The sequence below is a fragment of the Sorghum bicolor genome, chromosome 7 (genome assembly GCF_000003195.3).
Source record: "Sorghum bicolor cultivar BTx623 chromosome 7, Sorghum_bicolor_NCBIv3, whole genome shotgun sequence".
In the NCBI taxonomy this organism is placed as follows: Eukaryota; Viridiplantae; Streptophyta; class Magnoliopsida; order Poales; family Poaceae; genus Sorghum; species Sorghum bicolor.
The window spans coordinates 2,809,526-2,822,980 of record NC_012876.2 but is presented as its reverse complement, the minus strand read 5'-3'; the positions used below and the strand labels follow the sequence as shown (position 1 = coordinate 2,822,980).

General features: G+C 43.0%; 2 protein-coding genes across 5 annotated transcripts; both read right to left on the bottom strand.

The window, feature by feature from the left end:
* On the bottom strand, positions 276–3,907 carry LOC8076532. Of its 3 annotated transcripts, XM_021464959.1 has the most exons (4): positions 3,395–3,907; positions 2,256–3,300; positions 1,984–2,125; positions 276–794 (listed from the first exon to the last, which is right to left on the bottom strand). In XM_021464959.1, exons 2-4 carry the CDS (start codon positions 3,139–3,141, stop codon positions 665–667), a joined length of 1,158 nt encoding a protein of 385 aa, XP_021320634.1. In that variant the 5' UTR covers positions 3,142–3,300; positions 3,395–3,907; the 3' UTR covers positions 276–664. The 3 variants fall into 3 exon arrangements, 2 of the variants coding, with proteins under 2 accessions (XP_021320634.1, XP_021320633.1); XR_002454987.1 differs by having other exon boundaries at positions 2,225–3,907; XM_021464958.1 differs by having other exon boundaries at positions 2,256–3,907.
* Positions 4,552–11,581, bottom strand: LOC110436951 (zinc finger CCCH domain-containing protein 55-like). Of its 2 annotated transcripts, none has more exons than XM_021464768.1 (5): positions 11,330–11,581; positions 10,518–10,621; positions 7,935–8,491; positions 5,140–7,477; positions 4,552–5,012 (listed from the first exon to the last, which is right to left on the bottom strand). In XM_021464768.1, exons 3-5 carry the CDS (start codon positions 8,396–8,398, stop codon positions 4,983–4,985), a joined length of 2,832 nt encoding a protein of 943 aa, XP_021320443.1. In that variant the 5' UTR covers positions 8,399–8,491; positions 10,518–10,621; positions 11,330–11,581; the 3' UTR covers positions 4,552–4,982. The 2 variants fall into 2 exon arrangements, with proteins under 2 accessions (XP_021320443.1, XP_021320444.1); XM_021464769.1 differs by lacking the exon at positions 11,330–11,581 and adding an exon at positions 11,076–11,289.

The following is a 13,455-nucleotide window of genomic DNA, read 5'->3' as shown; positions in this document are numbered from 1 at the left end:
TTGGGACGAATGGAGTAACATCGCTCATCTTGAGGCGCCCTGGTTCTTGTAATTGATCCCACTTTTGATGCAGTAGCAACGGAAATTTCGCTTAACTGAAGGCGCACTTCTAGCGCCCGAATGGATGACTCCTGAACTGGTCTGCTAAACCAGAATGCTGCTCTCAGCTGTGCACCTATGTTGTACATGATGGGAAAAATTGAATTTGCAGAATACATAAAAAAGCATACTAAGAATGTAAGTGAACACCGCCTCGTACTAAATCAAATCCAACATGGCGCAGAACAACTCAACATCAAATTGCCAATCTCTAATCTTTTTTTAAAAAAAAAATCAAGGATCTCCTCATTTCCATTATGACATAATGGAAATACAAGTCTTACAACGAGAGAAGAAACAGCGAGCAGCACGTGACATCCTTCTGGCAGATGGCACAATGAAAATTCAGAGCAGTATTAAGGAATTACAACCAACACCTAATAGTTTGAGCCATAGGTAAAACAACCCACATCAGATCACCTTTGGGTCACCAACCAACACCTAATAGTTTGAGCCACAGGTATTAAGGAATTACAACCCTCGTCAGACCACCTTATAGGTAACTAAGACCAAAAGGATAAAGGAACCCAATAAAGCCGCAACGGAACTAGACAGCCTCCCATCTTCAGGCCGCACCAGAGGAGCCCTCACCACCCGGTGAATCCAAATCCACAAGATCAACCTGTTTGTTCTTCTTGGAGTCACCTGAAGCATTATGTTGATGCTCTCTGCCTGAGTCTCCTTTCGGTAAAGACCTGTCCAGTAATTCATTAGACCACACACATATCATATAATCAGCATGGGGTTTTTATCAGTTTATTTTCAAAATAAGCATTATTTCAACTTCCATATAGCCCAACATATCACAGCAATTCCAAAGGTAAAGACATTCTCCTCCTTTGATAACCATTTTTTTTTATCCAAGACCAATACTGGGTCATATTAGTTGGAATATCAGATGCACCAGTAACTCTGACAACCAAAGCCTAAACAATTTTAGAGATGATACAAGTGAAGAAAAGGTGGTCAATAGTTTATTTCACAGAAACAACACTCAGGATCTCCAGACCACTGTCTTTTAATCAGATTGTCATTAGTAAGCACAACATTATTTTCCATCAACCACAAAAAAAAGTTCTGATTTTTTACTGGGACTTTGCTTTTCCAAATCAATTTATGATTAATACCGCAATCATTGGAAGAAAGAGCAATGTAAACAGATTTAACAGTGAACATTTTCTTTTGTTAAATTTCCATAATACAATATCCACATTCTCCACAAACTCAAAATCAATAGCTTGTTGTCGAATATACTGCCAAGTATAGCAAAGGTCCCAGGGTAGCCATCTTATAAACCTTAACTGAAACTCCATTTCTCTGGCATGTGCTAGTGATACAGAGATATCTTTGATGACAGTTTTATGGAGGAGGTACATGGACATGCGATAAATAGGGGTATTAGATAGGCTAGTATTAATCAAATATCCAGCCTTTTGGCATTTTATTTAAAGGGTAGCCAATCGATGATCTACTAGGGCTGACAGACACCCCCCCCCCCCCCCCCCAAAGGTACTTCAAAGGGAAGTTGCCAATTTGGCAGTTAAATAGGTCAGCATATATATAATCCCAGTTGTCATCATTGATCACTACAACTTCACTTTGGGCAAAATTAATCTTCAAACCAGACAAGCTCGTAAAGATAGAGAAGCAATTTAACATTTCTGGCCCCTTCTAGTCTATGTTTCAAAGGAAAGTTGCCAATTTGGCTAATCCCTAATCTGTTGACAACAAGCTGTAAATAGCTAGGGCAGTCTGTGTCATCCAGCAGCACAGCACATAATAAATATATTAATGGAATTGTTTCATTAAGGAGAAACTGCGCAGTTCACACCAACCATAAACAAAACCAAGCAGTCATCAGACAAACAAAGATGGAATATTCACCTTCTTGAGGCTGACGCAGCAGCAAAAGCACCTGGAGCAGCAGGGGCAGGTGAGAGGGCTGCAGTGGACGATGGAGAAAGAGCAGCAGTGGAGGCATACTGAGCATTAGTAAGCGCAGGTAATGGGGCACCAGAAAGTTTACCTACAAACAAAATAAGAAACATTTCAGTTAAAAACAAAATTGGATACACATTTCAATACAGAATTCAACTATAGTAGTAGAAGAAGATAATTCAGGCACCTCGATTGACAAGCATGACTTAAAATCTTACCACTCTTTTCAAGGTTACCATCCTCATATTTATCTTCATCACTGTGTTCAAGTTTGAGTAGTAGTGCAAAGTCAGCATCCCCAATTTCAGAGAGGGTGCTCACAAAGCTAGATGCGCTGATAGGAGTTTCATCTTTAGGTGCAGGCTCTGCTTGTATAGGGCTGTCCACACTACTCTCTGAACCACCTGAACTGTGCTGATTAACAGACACCCCATCCTCTTCATCATATAAATCTCCATCCTCATCATGAACAATCATGTCATCATCATTTTCATCCAGATCTTCAGCAGATATGATGTTGTCATTCTCATACTCAGGGTCATGCTCGCCTTGAATACTACCCTCATGGCCACTATCAGCACTCTCTTCACTCTCAGTGTCAGCATCGATGTCATCATCTAAGTCGACAAACCGACACCCGATAAGAGACCTCTTGCTCATCAGGTTCTGTATAGCGTGAAGCTGCAAGTTGATTACCTCAGACATCTCTAATTTTGAGACCTCCTCTTTGAGGTATTGAGCCATCACTCGGCAAGCTTTTCCAAGTAACAAGGCCAAGTTGGACTCGAGGTGATGCCTTCCTACAGCACCTAGAAGACTCTGTCTAGCATCACGTATATTGGCACCTGAAGGTATGTCCTCGCGATCAACAACTCTATCTTGAATTCGCTTACGGACCATCTCAAGTGCCACTGCGACAACCTTTCCACCCAAGTGAATGTATTCGTGTTCTGCTGGATAAAGATGCTTCAGTAGCCACATACCTTCTTGGCGCGCTGCAGGAGGTGCGTCAAAACTAAGCTCGAGGAGAAGGAGCCAATCCAAGTGACCCTTCTTGATGATCTCTGCAGAGGCTGCCTGCACAGTTGCCTTTTCAAGAGCCATATCAATCTGAAAGCGTAGATCCTCTAACCGTTTCTGCTGTTGGGGTGTGCTGTCTTTGCCTGCTAGACTCAGAACATCAAAGAGCTTCGTGGACAAGGTATCCAGCTTGGCTAGCAACCTGGCCTTCTCTTTGGCGACGCCGGGGTTTAAGATCACAACCTTCAAGGCAGCAGAACCAGCTTCTCCCTCGCGAGCAGCGGTGATGTGGTGCTTCAGTGCGTCAACGCACGACAAAGAGACGTAGTCAGCGTACCGTATCATCAGCTTGTCAATACCTCTGACAGCGCACAGGTTGGTCAGATGTCGTGCGTCTTCAACGCAGGTGACCAATCCTGTGACCTTGAGCTTTCCTCGTGCATCTGCGGACACCTCGAAGCCGGTCTCTCGCAAGGGCGAGCCCGGAGGGGTCTCGTGCGTCTCAGTAGGCTGATTGGCAAGCGGTAGCGCTTCCGCAGCAGATCGAGATGTCGCTTCTTCGAATTCATGGTAGCGAATCAAACCCTAGCGCTGGTAGAGGAGGTTCGGGGGTCGATGGGAGAGGGGTAGAGGGCGGCGGTAGCACTGGGAGGAAGGAGCGCGGCGGGAGTATCCGAGAAGCGGCGGCGACGATGGTGGACGTGGAGGCTCGGCGGTGGGAGTGGGATGGGGCGATTGGAATGGGTAGAGAGCGGCGGTAGAGCTGGGAGGAAGGAGCGCAGCGGGAGTATCGGAGAAGCGGCGGCGATGGTGGACGTGGAGGCGCGCCGGTGGGAGTGGGATTTTTTTATTTTTATCTTTTTTTATTTATATTTTTTTGGGTGGGGTGTGGCCGTGTGGGGGGATTGGGATGCCCTAGGAGTGGGACTTGGGCCTTGTTTAGTTCACTCCAAAAAAGCAAAAAGTTTTCAAGATTTTCCGTCACATCGAATCTTGCGGCACATGCATGAAATATTAAATATAGACGAAAACAAAAACTAATTATACAGTTTAGCTGGAAATTGCGAGACGAATCTTTTGATCCTAGTTAGTCTATAATTGGATAATATTTATCACAAACAAACGAAAGTGCTACAGTACCGAAATCCGAAATCTTTCGGAACTAAACAAGGCCTTGGGGAAGGAGACGACGAAAAAATAGAATTGGGCCCAACTCTTCCTAGGTGGTTCACCCGTACCTGCTCCACGTTTTGTAGAGTTTTTTTTTCCCTGGCTCGAGTAACAGCGCCCTAGACCAATTCAGTGTCATTACAATGGTAAAAAAGATTCAGTGTCAGTAAGATTAAGATTAATTATTCCCTTCTTTTTACCTCGTTTTTTTTCCCTTGCAAAAGATTCTAGTTGAACTTCAGCGTATGGTACTAGGTGTAATAGTTGGACCGAAAACTGTCATACCCATTGTATCCTCTGCGTTACACACGAACGTGCTGCTAGTGTTCACAAGACCAAACTGATATTACCAGACACAATCAGCAGAAGGCCACAGCCCTGGGACATGACGAATCGATGAGCACAAACACATCACAGCATACATGTACCATGCCTCCTATAGTCCTATATTCATAAAAAAAAAATTGGTCCACACAATGCATGATTTCGCTAGACAATGTTCAATCCCCGAATAAAACAATTCTACAAAAGTTACAGTCAGATGTTGGAACGGCATCATTGCCCACAACCTGTCTACCAAACAACACGCTAAACTCTGAAACTGCAGCAGAAGACTGACGGCTTTCGCCCAGGAGCGCCCACCCCGCTCCTACTTCACAAATCCTAAACCTCTGGGCACGGATGCAGGCGGTGCTTCAAATCCTTCCAGACCTCGGGCACAAAATGCACATCAGAATGTTATTGGCGAAACAGCGTTACGCCTTGGCATACTTGCCAACATATGCCTGTGCGCAATACAACACAGCCGAATGAAGTTAGAACCAAATGCAATACAGCCAGAATGAAGTTAGAGCGCACGATGGAGAGAGATCAGAAGGGCAAATGAGTGATGATGGAGGGGGCAGACTTCACCTGCACAAGCTTATTTAGTTTCTCCTTGGAGTAGGTCATGTAGATGTCAATCTTCTCTTTGGTCGGAGGGGTATTTTCCACAGTGCTTGTAACTTTGTCGACAACCTTCTTCACGATGGTTTTATGAACCTCCCTGCTCATCTGGCCATCTTTCCACGTTGGCTTCAGCGCTTCCTTCACAAAGTCTGCAAGTGCAACCTTGAACATCTTCAGTTGCTTAGAGTCCTTGCTCTTCTTATTATTATCACCGTCTTCATGTGCCTCTGCATCGCTATTTTTCTTCTCTCCTTTCTTGCTTTCTGGAGGCACGGTTTCCTTTGCCACCGAAGCAGCCGCAGTGGGACCAACTGGTGCAGCTGCATTAGGTAAGAGCATAGACTTTCCATTACTGCTACCAACAGCGATTGGCGTCTGGAAGCTCTGGGGAGCCTGCTGTTGCTGCATTTGAGGTGGCACGGGAAGACCAGGTTGGACTATGCCTGTTTGTTGCTGCGCCCAGTGCCACTGATTGGGTTGGACAGCTGGTGGAGCAGCAGATGAAGTGGCCACCAGGCTTGCATTCATATTAGACTGTGATGATTGTAATCCAACTGTACCAGCACCAAAAGCGGTATTTCCAAAGTATTGTGCCAAGGATGCAGTAACTCGGCTAACTTCTTCGCTTTTCACAGCATTGTGAGAAACAGGAACTCCAGTCATATCAGCTGAACTGGTAGTTGGCACAACGGGTAACCCCTGCAAGGATTGACTTTGCACATGTGGAGACATTGGCTGGATCTCCATGTTGTGTATGCTTTGAGGACCATTGTCTTGACCCAACCTTGGTATGTCAATTGTCGCCTGAGTCTGCCCAGCATGCACAGCTGTTATATTTGGTGGAACTTGACTGGCAACATTGAAATTATGCCCATTATGTGCAGAGAGATTTGGCAATGCCTGTGGCTCTAGACCATAGCCACCATGTTGGCCGTGCCCCATATGAGAAGCAACTGGCTGGCCCTGCATGCTGGGAGTTGAGTTATTTGCAGCTGCCTGTGGAACTACAAACTGCTCTTGCCTGTTTTGATGTACAGGAAAGTTATTTTGTTGCACGTGGCTATTTGAAGGGAACGAGGATGTAACATTCTGCAATTGTGTGGTGACCGGAAGAGTTGGTTGCCCAGGAATATGAGGAATTGCATCATGTCTCTGAAGTATTTGACCCAGGCTTTGTTCTGCTATAATATTAGCACTATGCAGCCCTGGTTGCACGCTCAAATCTGCAATGCTTGAAGGAGCATTCTGACTGTCCATTTCAGATACCTTCTCATCATGCATGCTATGCACAGTAGTCTGCACAGGAGTCAACAATTGTGGCTGTGGTGGAATAGCAGCTTCATGTTTCTTTTGCCCTTGTGAACCAAAATCTTCCTGAGGAATAATTTGGTACTGGCTCTTTCCAGAATCTTTTGAATGCCGGTTTTCATAATCATTGCGAGAATCATTTCTGCCAATACTCTGAGAAATAGGATTTTCCCTGTCATCCCTGGATAAAATCTGAGAGGTTGCATGCACAGCATTATTTTGTTCACCCCAGTTTGAATAGTTTCCTCTTGCTGCATGCCCATCACTGTGATTCAAATCCTCATCAGGTGCACTCACTCCTATCTGACTCTGGGGAGCTTCCTCATGGAGATATGGACAATTTTCACCACGGCGACAACGACCTTCAGCAAAAAACTTACAAGGGTTTTTATTTACCCTACGGTGCTCAGTCCTATTCCCATAGGATGAATCAGGGCCAACTCTATCATGGGCACTTTCCCTAGCCTCATCTCTCCATCTACCATGAGAAGCAGAATCACCATGCGCAAATAGGCAACTAGCACCTCTGATGCATTTCCCTTTGGCAAAATTAATGCATGGTGCAGGATACCGATAATCCCTTCGAGGTTCAGATCTTTCCCAAGGCCCATCATCATAACGATCACGAGATTGCCTACTCCGCAGATAGTCATTTGGTTCTCTTGTATCCATAAACTCCTTGCTCTGATACCCATACCTTTCCCTTGGGTCGGCAGGAAACCTTTCCCTTGGGTCAGCAGGATAATGATCTTCAAATGGCCTGTGCCCACCATCTTCATGAAGGAACCTGCAATTTGAGCCTCTTCTGCACCTACCAGACACAAAATCCCTACAGGGCCGAACAGGTCCTCCAGATGTTCTGCCTCTCTCAACCCTCCACTCAGATCCACGATCAGCAAAATATGGACTTCTGCTCCTGCCTCTACCTCGCCCTATACTCCTGCTTCTGCTCCTACTTCTGTTTCTGCTTCTGCTTCTGGAACGACTCCTGTTCCTGTTCAAAGAAACACACATTGTAGAGAAAAGGTACTGCTAGTATACCAAGCCTTTCGATGACATTTCAAACAATAGAATTTCTATAAGTTGTGACTGACTCTCAAGTTAATATACCATCTTTTAGATCAAGGTTGATTAGAACAGGAGAGGTAGAGATTCTTTACAAGTAGAACATAAATTATCAAGAACCACATTTTTCAATTCCTTGCTCCTACTTCGTAGTGTCAGGAATACATTATGTTGCTTGTGTATTAATACAGGTGGTGAAACTTATGGACCTCAACTTTAATTTACTTTACAGAGTACTTGTAAAGTCCGTGTTGGATACTTCCACTACCATGATCAGAATTTGACACAAAAATTTGCATCTAAGTTGTTTACACACTATATGCAGGGACCACATAACCAAAGTGACAATATTTGTGCAGTCAATAAAATCAGTTGTTCAACCATACCTGCGTGGTCTGTTCCAAACCCCTCTTGGAGATGGACTTCGGCTGCACTGCCTCCATGCATCTGGATCAGAAGGCGCCCTAGTAGAAGAATAACCACGACTAGGAGCTGTACCCCATCCATCACCACGTCTTCTATCATCTGCATATCTGTTCGTGCCTTGGTTACCAGCTGCCTTGCTCCACTCATTATTATCATGCTCATCAGCCATTCTAAGAGGCTGTGATCTTTCAGAGGATGCCTTAGGTTGTATTTCCTTCATATCTTTATTGAACCCATCAGCATGTTCCTTCTCATTTCCAGCACCTTCGTGGTGCATGGATGTGTCAGGTTTTGTGTGTAAATCGCCACCTTTACGGTGAACATCTGTCTTATCAGGAGACTCATCTTCACTGATCTCAACTACTTCATGAGATCCTTCTTTTGTGTCCCACTTGGAACGCTGTTTCCTAGTTTCACTAGTCATCCCAACCTCCTTATGCTAACCTCTAAAAATATGGCTATCAAGTAGTTCCAAGTACAAGACCTCCCTTCTCCTTGCAAAAGTTCTTCTGAATCTCTGAAATAGACAAGTATTAATATGTATATAGTTACAATTAATCAAAGAACATACTTCTATAACAATAAAATTATCCTCTGAAGTCCCTCGATTCAAGATCTTCAAATCAAAAGTTCAATGGAGTATGTAAGTAGAAAACACTATAAGCTAATTTAAAAATTATCGACTATGAACATCCCATTGGCAGGATGTGGCTACCCAACTCCACAGGTATGTTCACTACCACATGCCAGCTGTTTGTTGTTCAAAAATTTGGCAGTGGGGTCCAAAATTATTCACGCCAAAATAAACCAGTTGGTGTCTAAAAATCCAATCACACTAGCCCTAAAAGTCATCAACCAGAAATAGAAGAACTTTACCAATTAAGAAACTGCTGGGCAAGATTAAATACTGCTAAGCAAGACTAGAATATGCAGGATTCAGGAACGAAAAGATAGTGCAGTATCTAAGTCAGCACCATGGCCAGCACAATCAGGAGACAATCTACTATGCAATGGAGCAACTGCGGTAGCACAGGTTGGAGGAAACACAAAGGGATGTGCAAAATCCACAGGAACATTTGTTCAAAGTCAACAACAGCCATACACTGCCAAGCGCAAAATAGCACAAATGACGTGTACACAGACATTTGTTTCAGCAATGCATTTTCATTTGTTAGTTCTGTTGCTTAATTGATTATATTTTGTTTTTCTTTATTTAGGACTACTAGTTGCATCGTCTTCAATGTCATCAATATAGGTGACAGCTGAATGGGCATCACAGCATTTTCGGCAGAACAGGAACTGACATGTGAATATCTTTTTATACGGAAACAAAAGATTATCATCACAAACAATTCAATTTCATTCACCAGAGTATATAGCCGATAAAGACACATCAAAGAAATTTCTTTTGCGCAGCTTTTCTCATTACAATTATTTCCAATCAAGACACATCAAAGAAAAAAACAATACTTTTGTGAACTTATCTCTTTACAACTCAAATAGGCCATACAATCTTATCTTACACTTACAGGTAAAAAGAGGACAACAGTGCATGCTTTCTACACTCTCACGACATCTACAAATTTGCCCTTCCTATCCAGAGAGTATTTCAAGAAGCAACTGAAGAACTCTTGGGCCGTTCGGCTTGGGCATCAACAGTTGCATCAAAATTTTCTCCCACAGTTATTGAGTTGCAGAAGTTTTGCCAAACTTGGTGGCTACTTAAGGTTCAGTTGCTACTGGCTCTGATTGTCATGACCTGGGCACTGGTATTGTTAGCATTGCAATGGAGTTTCTCCCTCAACTGCTGTTTTCCAGGGATTTTGCCAACTTGGTGGCAATTAACATTTCATTTGTTTCTTTAGATAATTGCTAGCTAGAGTCTTGAGGACTAAACCAAAAGGCCAGAAACTCCAAAAAGTGGCATTTACAAAATCCTTCCTGCATATGAGAAAGATAATTCTATCAGCTCCCATGAATTCCTTCCGTTTACTCGCTACGACAACCATCTCTCAGTGATCTTTTTAGGCACATGACAACCATAAGGTTAAATTGCCCAAAAAACCATGTACCCACTGACCATAGTTAATGGTGTTTCCTCCTAACGAGATAAAATAGGATTGCTAAGTCAGTAAGATTTTACAAGGAATGTTTTTTTTTCTGTGCATGTGTGCAAGATTTACATTATCCACAACAGTTAGGTCAACGCACAGGCAAACTTTAGAGATCACGCTTTCTTCACATTTCCTAAGGTGAGATACTAGACGAGCCATTCAGTCAAAGATAATCACAAAAACAAGACTACAGAACCAAACAAATACACTGGTCACAACAAACTATAAAAGTGCACTGGATTCACTAGTCAATTACATGTCATCCAGAAAGCGCAGTGTTTAATTTTCAGAGTGAGGGCTTACAAAAAGTTTTAGGGTGCCCCATGGAGCAAGTCAAGAAGCTACTAATCTAACCAGGAAATGAACAGAACCCACGGTTTGCTTGTTGAGAGAGGAAGAAAGAGACGAAAGAGTAGGATAAATACCAACCTGAATTGTACTTGGCAGTGTCCCTGAGATGATGAGTCAGTCAGGAACCACAGCTCCGGATCTCCCGAAAGAAATCATGAGCCCTGACAGCACTTACTTTCCATCTGCAGGGAAGGCACAGAGAAGAGCTTGTTATGAACCACGGAAGACTTCAAATGGATCATCTATGCCAAACTTAACACTGAAAAACTGACAACAGAAAGCCTGACTGGGACCAATCAGGGACGAAATTCAGGCATATATCCATGAATGGCACCGACAAGATTACATCATGTGCGTGTGAATCACCAGTCTAGTCTACAGGACTGAGTGCTCAAGACAAAGGAGGAAAAAAAGGGAACACAACCAAAACGAGAAATACTTCTCGCAGTGCGATGTGACGGCCTAATACAGACGCCCAGCCTATAATAAGCACCGGAAACGTGCGAGATTTAATAATACGTTGACATTAAAGCACCTAATAAGCACACAGTGGATTTAAAACAGGGACGGCACAGAACGACGAAACTCAGCCTAGGGTACGCGACTCAAGCGCGCGCTCTGAGCAAAGGGAATTACTCGTATCAGCAGCAGCAAAACCCCCCCAACAGTAATGCGACCCTGCCGTTAGCAAACGAGGGGGGGACGCGCGTAAACCCTAGGGGGGCAAATCTCGGACACGGTGGGGAGGCGCAAAAACCTCGACTTTGGATGCAAGAAATAGATAGAGAACCAAAATTGGAGGTGATAGCTTGGGAGCGACGGAAAGAGAAGATTCCGCCGGACGAGGAATCCGTCGACGCAAAGCAAGGGGTAGGGCTAGGGTTCCTTACCTCCTAGCGAAGGAAGCAGCAGTCCGCGTGCGAGAGGGCGGATCTCCACGCGTCCGCGCCGCCGACCGGCCCACGCCACCCAGTAGCGGGAGGTGGGAAAGGAGTGCGTGCGGCCAATTGCGCGGAGGCGAAGGTTGTAGTGGCGGCGGGAGGTGGAGGGGGTGGCGGCGTGGCGGCGTCTCGGCGGCGGTCAGCTCGGGCAGGGGGGAACCGAGAGCGCTCGATTGTCAGCTAGGGCAACAGACTGGGGAGAGTTATTCCTTTTTATTTTTATATAAATTTTTTTTTCTGCTGTTGTTTTGTTTTCTGATTCGAACCCGAAATAACGGTTTGGCATAACAGCATGCACCACGGCTGACGTCAGCTTCTTCCAAATTGGGTCACCAACACCAAAATTATATATTGTGCTTGTCTATGAAAGCTTCAATTTCTAGAAAGTTAAACTTTTTTAAGTTTGATAAATTTTTTAAAGTTTGATCATTTGATCAAATGTATATAAAAGAGCATCAATATTTATGACATAAAATAAGTATCTTATGAAAATGTATTCTATGATAAATCTAATGGTACTAGATTGGTACCATAAATGTCAACATTTTTTTCTAGAAATTCAATCAAAGTTTTAAAAAAAATTAACATAAGACAACTCTAGGAATTGAAGCTTTCAGAGATGAAGAGAGTCTATTGTTTAAATTATGGTGAATTATTATGCTTATGTTCTATTCTATCCCGTCTGTTTTAAATTACAAGTTATTTTAATGTTATCTTAAGTCAAAATTTTAAGATTTAATCAAGTTTTATTTTTATAGAAAAATCATAAACATCTATAGCTTCAAACTAGATCTATTAGATACACCGTTATGTATATTTCAATGTGTATTTATTTGTTTTTTAAATAAATTTAATCAAAATTAAAGTGGGTAGAATAATAATTTAGAAACAGATGTGTTTGCTAATAGTGAAGTTTTACCCCCAACACCAACTAAGACGGTGGTAAATGTGGCCAACAACTGGCCGCCAAACTTATAAATACCCTTTCACATAACCCATTTAATCCTAAGTTCCAACACTCACACTCTTCCAACTCTCAAGCAACCAGAACTTCACAAGTAGTCAACTTCAACACAAGTACACAAAAAGATAGAGCCACAATCTGATGGGTCCGACCAATCTAGTATGTTGCCTGGGCTCCCATGCCACTAACAACTTAGATCCGTGATGCCCGGGCTCCCTTATCACTAACAACTTTTTTTTTGACGGTCAACGGGGGGGAGGCGTTCCCCACCTGAAAATTTTATTTATTTAGCCCAAAACGGCTCGTCGGTTGTACACATATGCTTTGCAGCAGTTACAAAGAAACCGAAAAAAGGGGGTGGGTGTAAAGTAGCAATGACATAGCCTAGCCTTGGCCCTGTCTTGCCATCTGAAGGATGGAGCACCACTGAGTTGTCGTTTGCCTCTTAGCCCTTGGGAACCGATATTGCCATAGTTCAGCGGCCGATCTGCAGTCCAATAGGACACGATCAACAGAGTGTTCTTCGTTCCTAAAGACCTTTGCGTTTCTGGCCTTCCAAACCTGTCAGCAAACCAGCGGGATGAAGGATCACTAACAACTTAGATCCAAGAGCAAGGGGGCAACAAGGCCTAAAAATAGGATTGCTAGAGCATTACATGTACATAGAGAACAATACTTTAACACAACATACATAAGTGGTTTGGGGATAATTTGTAAAACAGGCTCTTGAAAACCCATGTCTCCGCCATTGTACACGGACACACCACATACACGCATCCAATAACAACCCCCCCCCCCCCGTGCCCCCTCCCTCCACGCGCTCATCCCCACACACGCACACTTATATATATATATATATATATATATATATATATATATATATATATATATATATATATATATATATATATATATATATATATATATATATATATATATATATATATATATATATATATATATATATATATACAACAGTGGTTTGAGAATAATTTGACTGGAGAAGAACTTTAAAATGTCTAAATCATGGGTTTGGGACCTTACTATAGAATCCCTCAAATTAGGCTTTATCTATATATTTTGCAGCAATAATTTAATAGTTTATTGTCCT

Bases quoted from the DNA above. Each gene is read 5' to 3' on its own strand.
- LOC8076532 (XM_021464958.1), bottom strand. From the start codon at position 3,402: ATGATACGGTACGCTGACTACGTCTCTTTGTCGTGCGTTGACGCACTG. The intron at 2,126-2,255 runs GTAAGATTTTAA...TTTTGTTTGTAG, and splicing joins TGGTAACCTTGAAAAGAGTG to GTAAACTTTCTGGTGCCCCA. The intron at 795-1,983 runs GTGAATATTCCA...ATTACTGGACAG, and splicing joins GCTGCGTCAGCCTCAAGAAG to GTCTTTACCGAAAGGAGACT.
- LOC110436951 (XM_021464768.1), bottom strand. From the start codon at position 8,398: ATGACTAGTGAAACTAGGAAACAGCGTTCCAAGTGGGACACAAAAGAA. The intron at 7,478-7,934 runs GTATGGTTGAAC...TTCTTTGAACAG, and splicing joins GTTTGGAACAGACCACGCAG to GAACAGGAGTCGTTCCAGAA. The intron at 5,013-5,139 runs GTGAAGTCTGCC...TATTGCGCACAG, and splicing joins AACTAAATAAGCTTGTGCAG to GCATATGTTGGCAAGTATGC.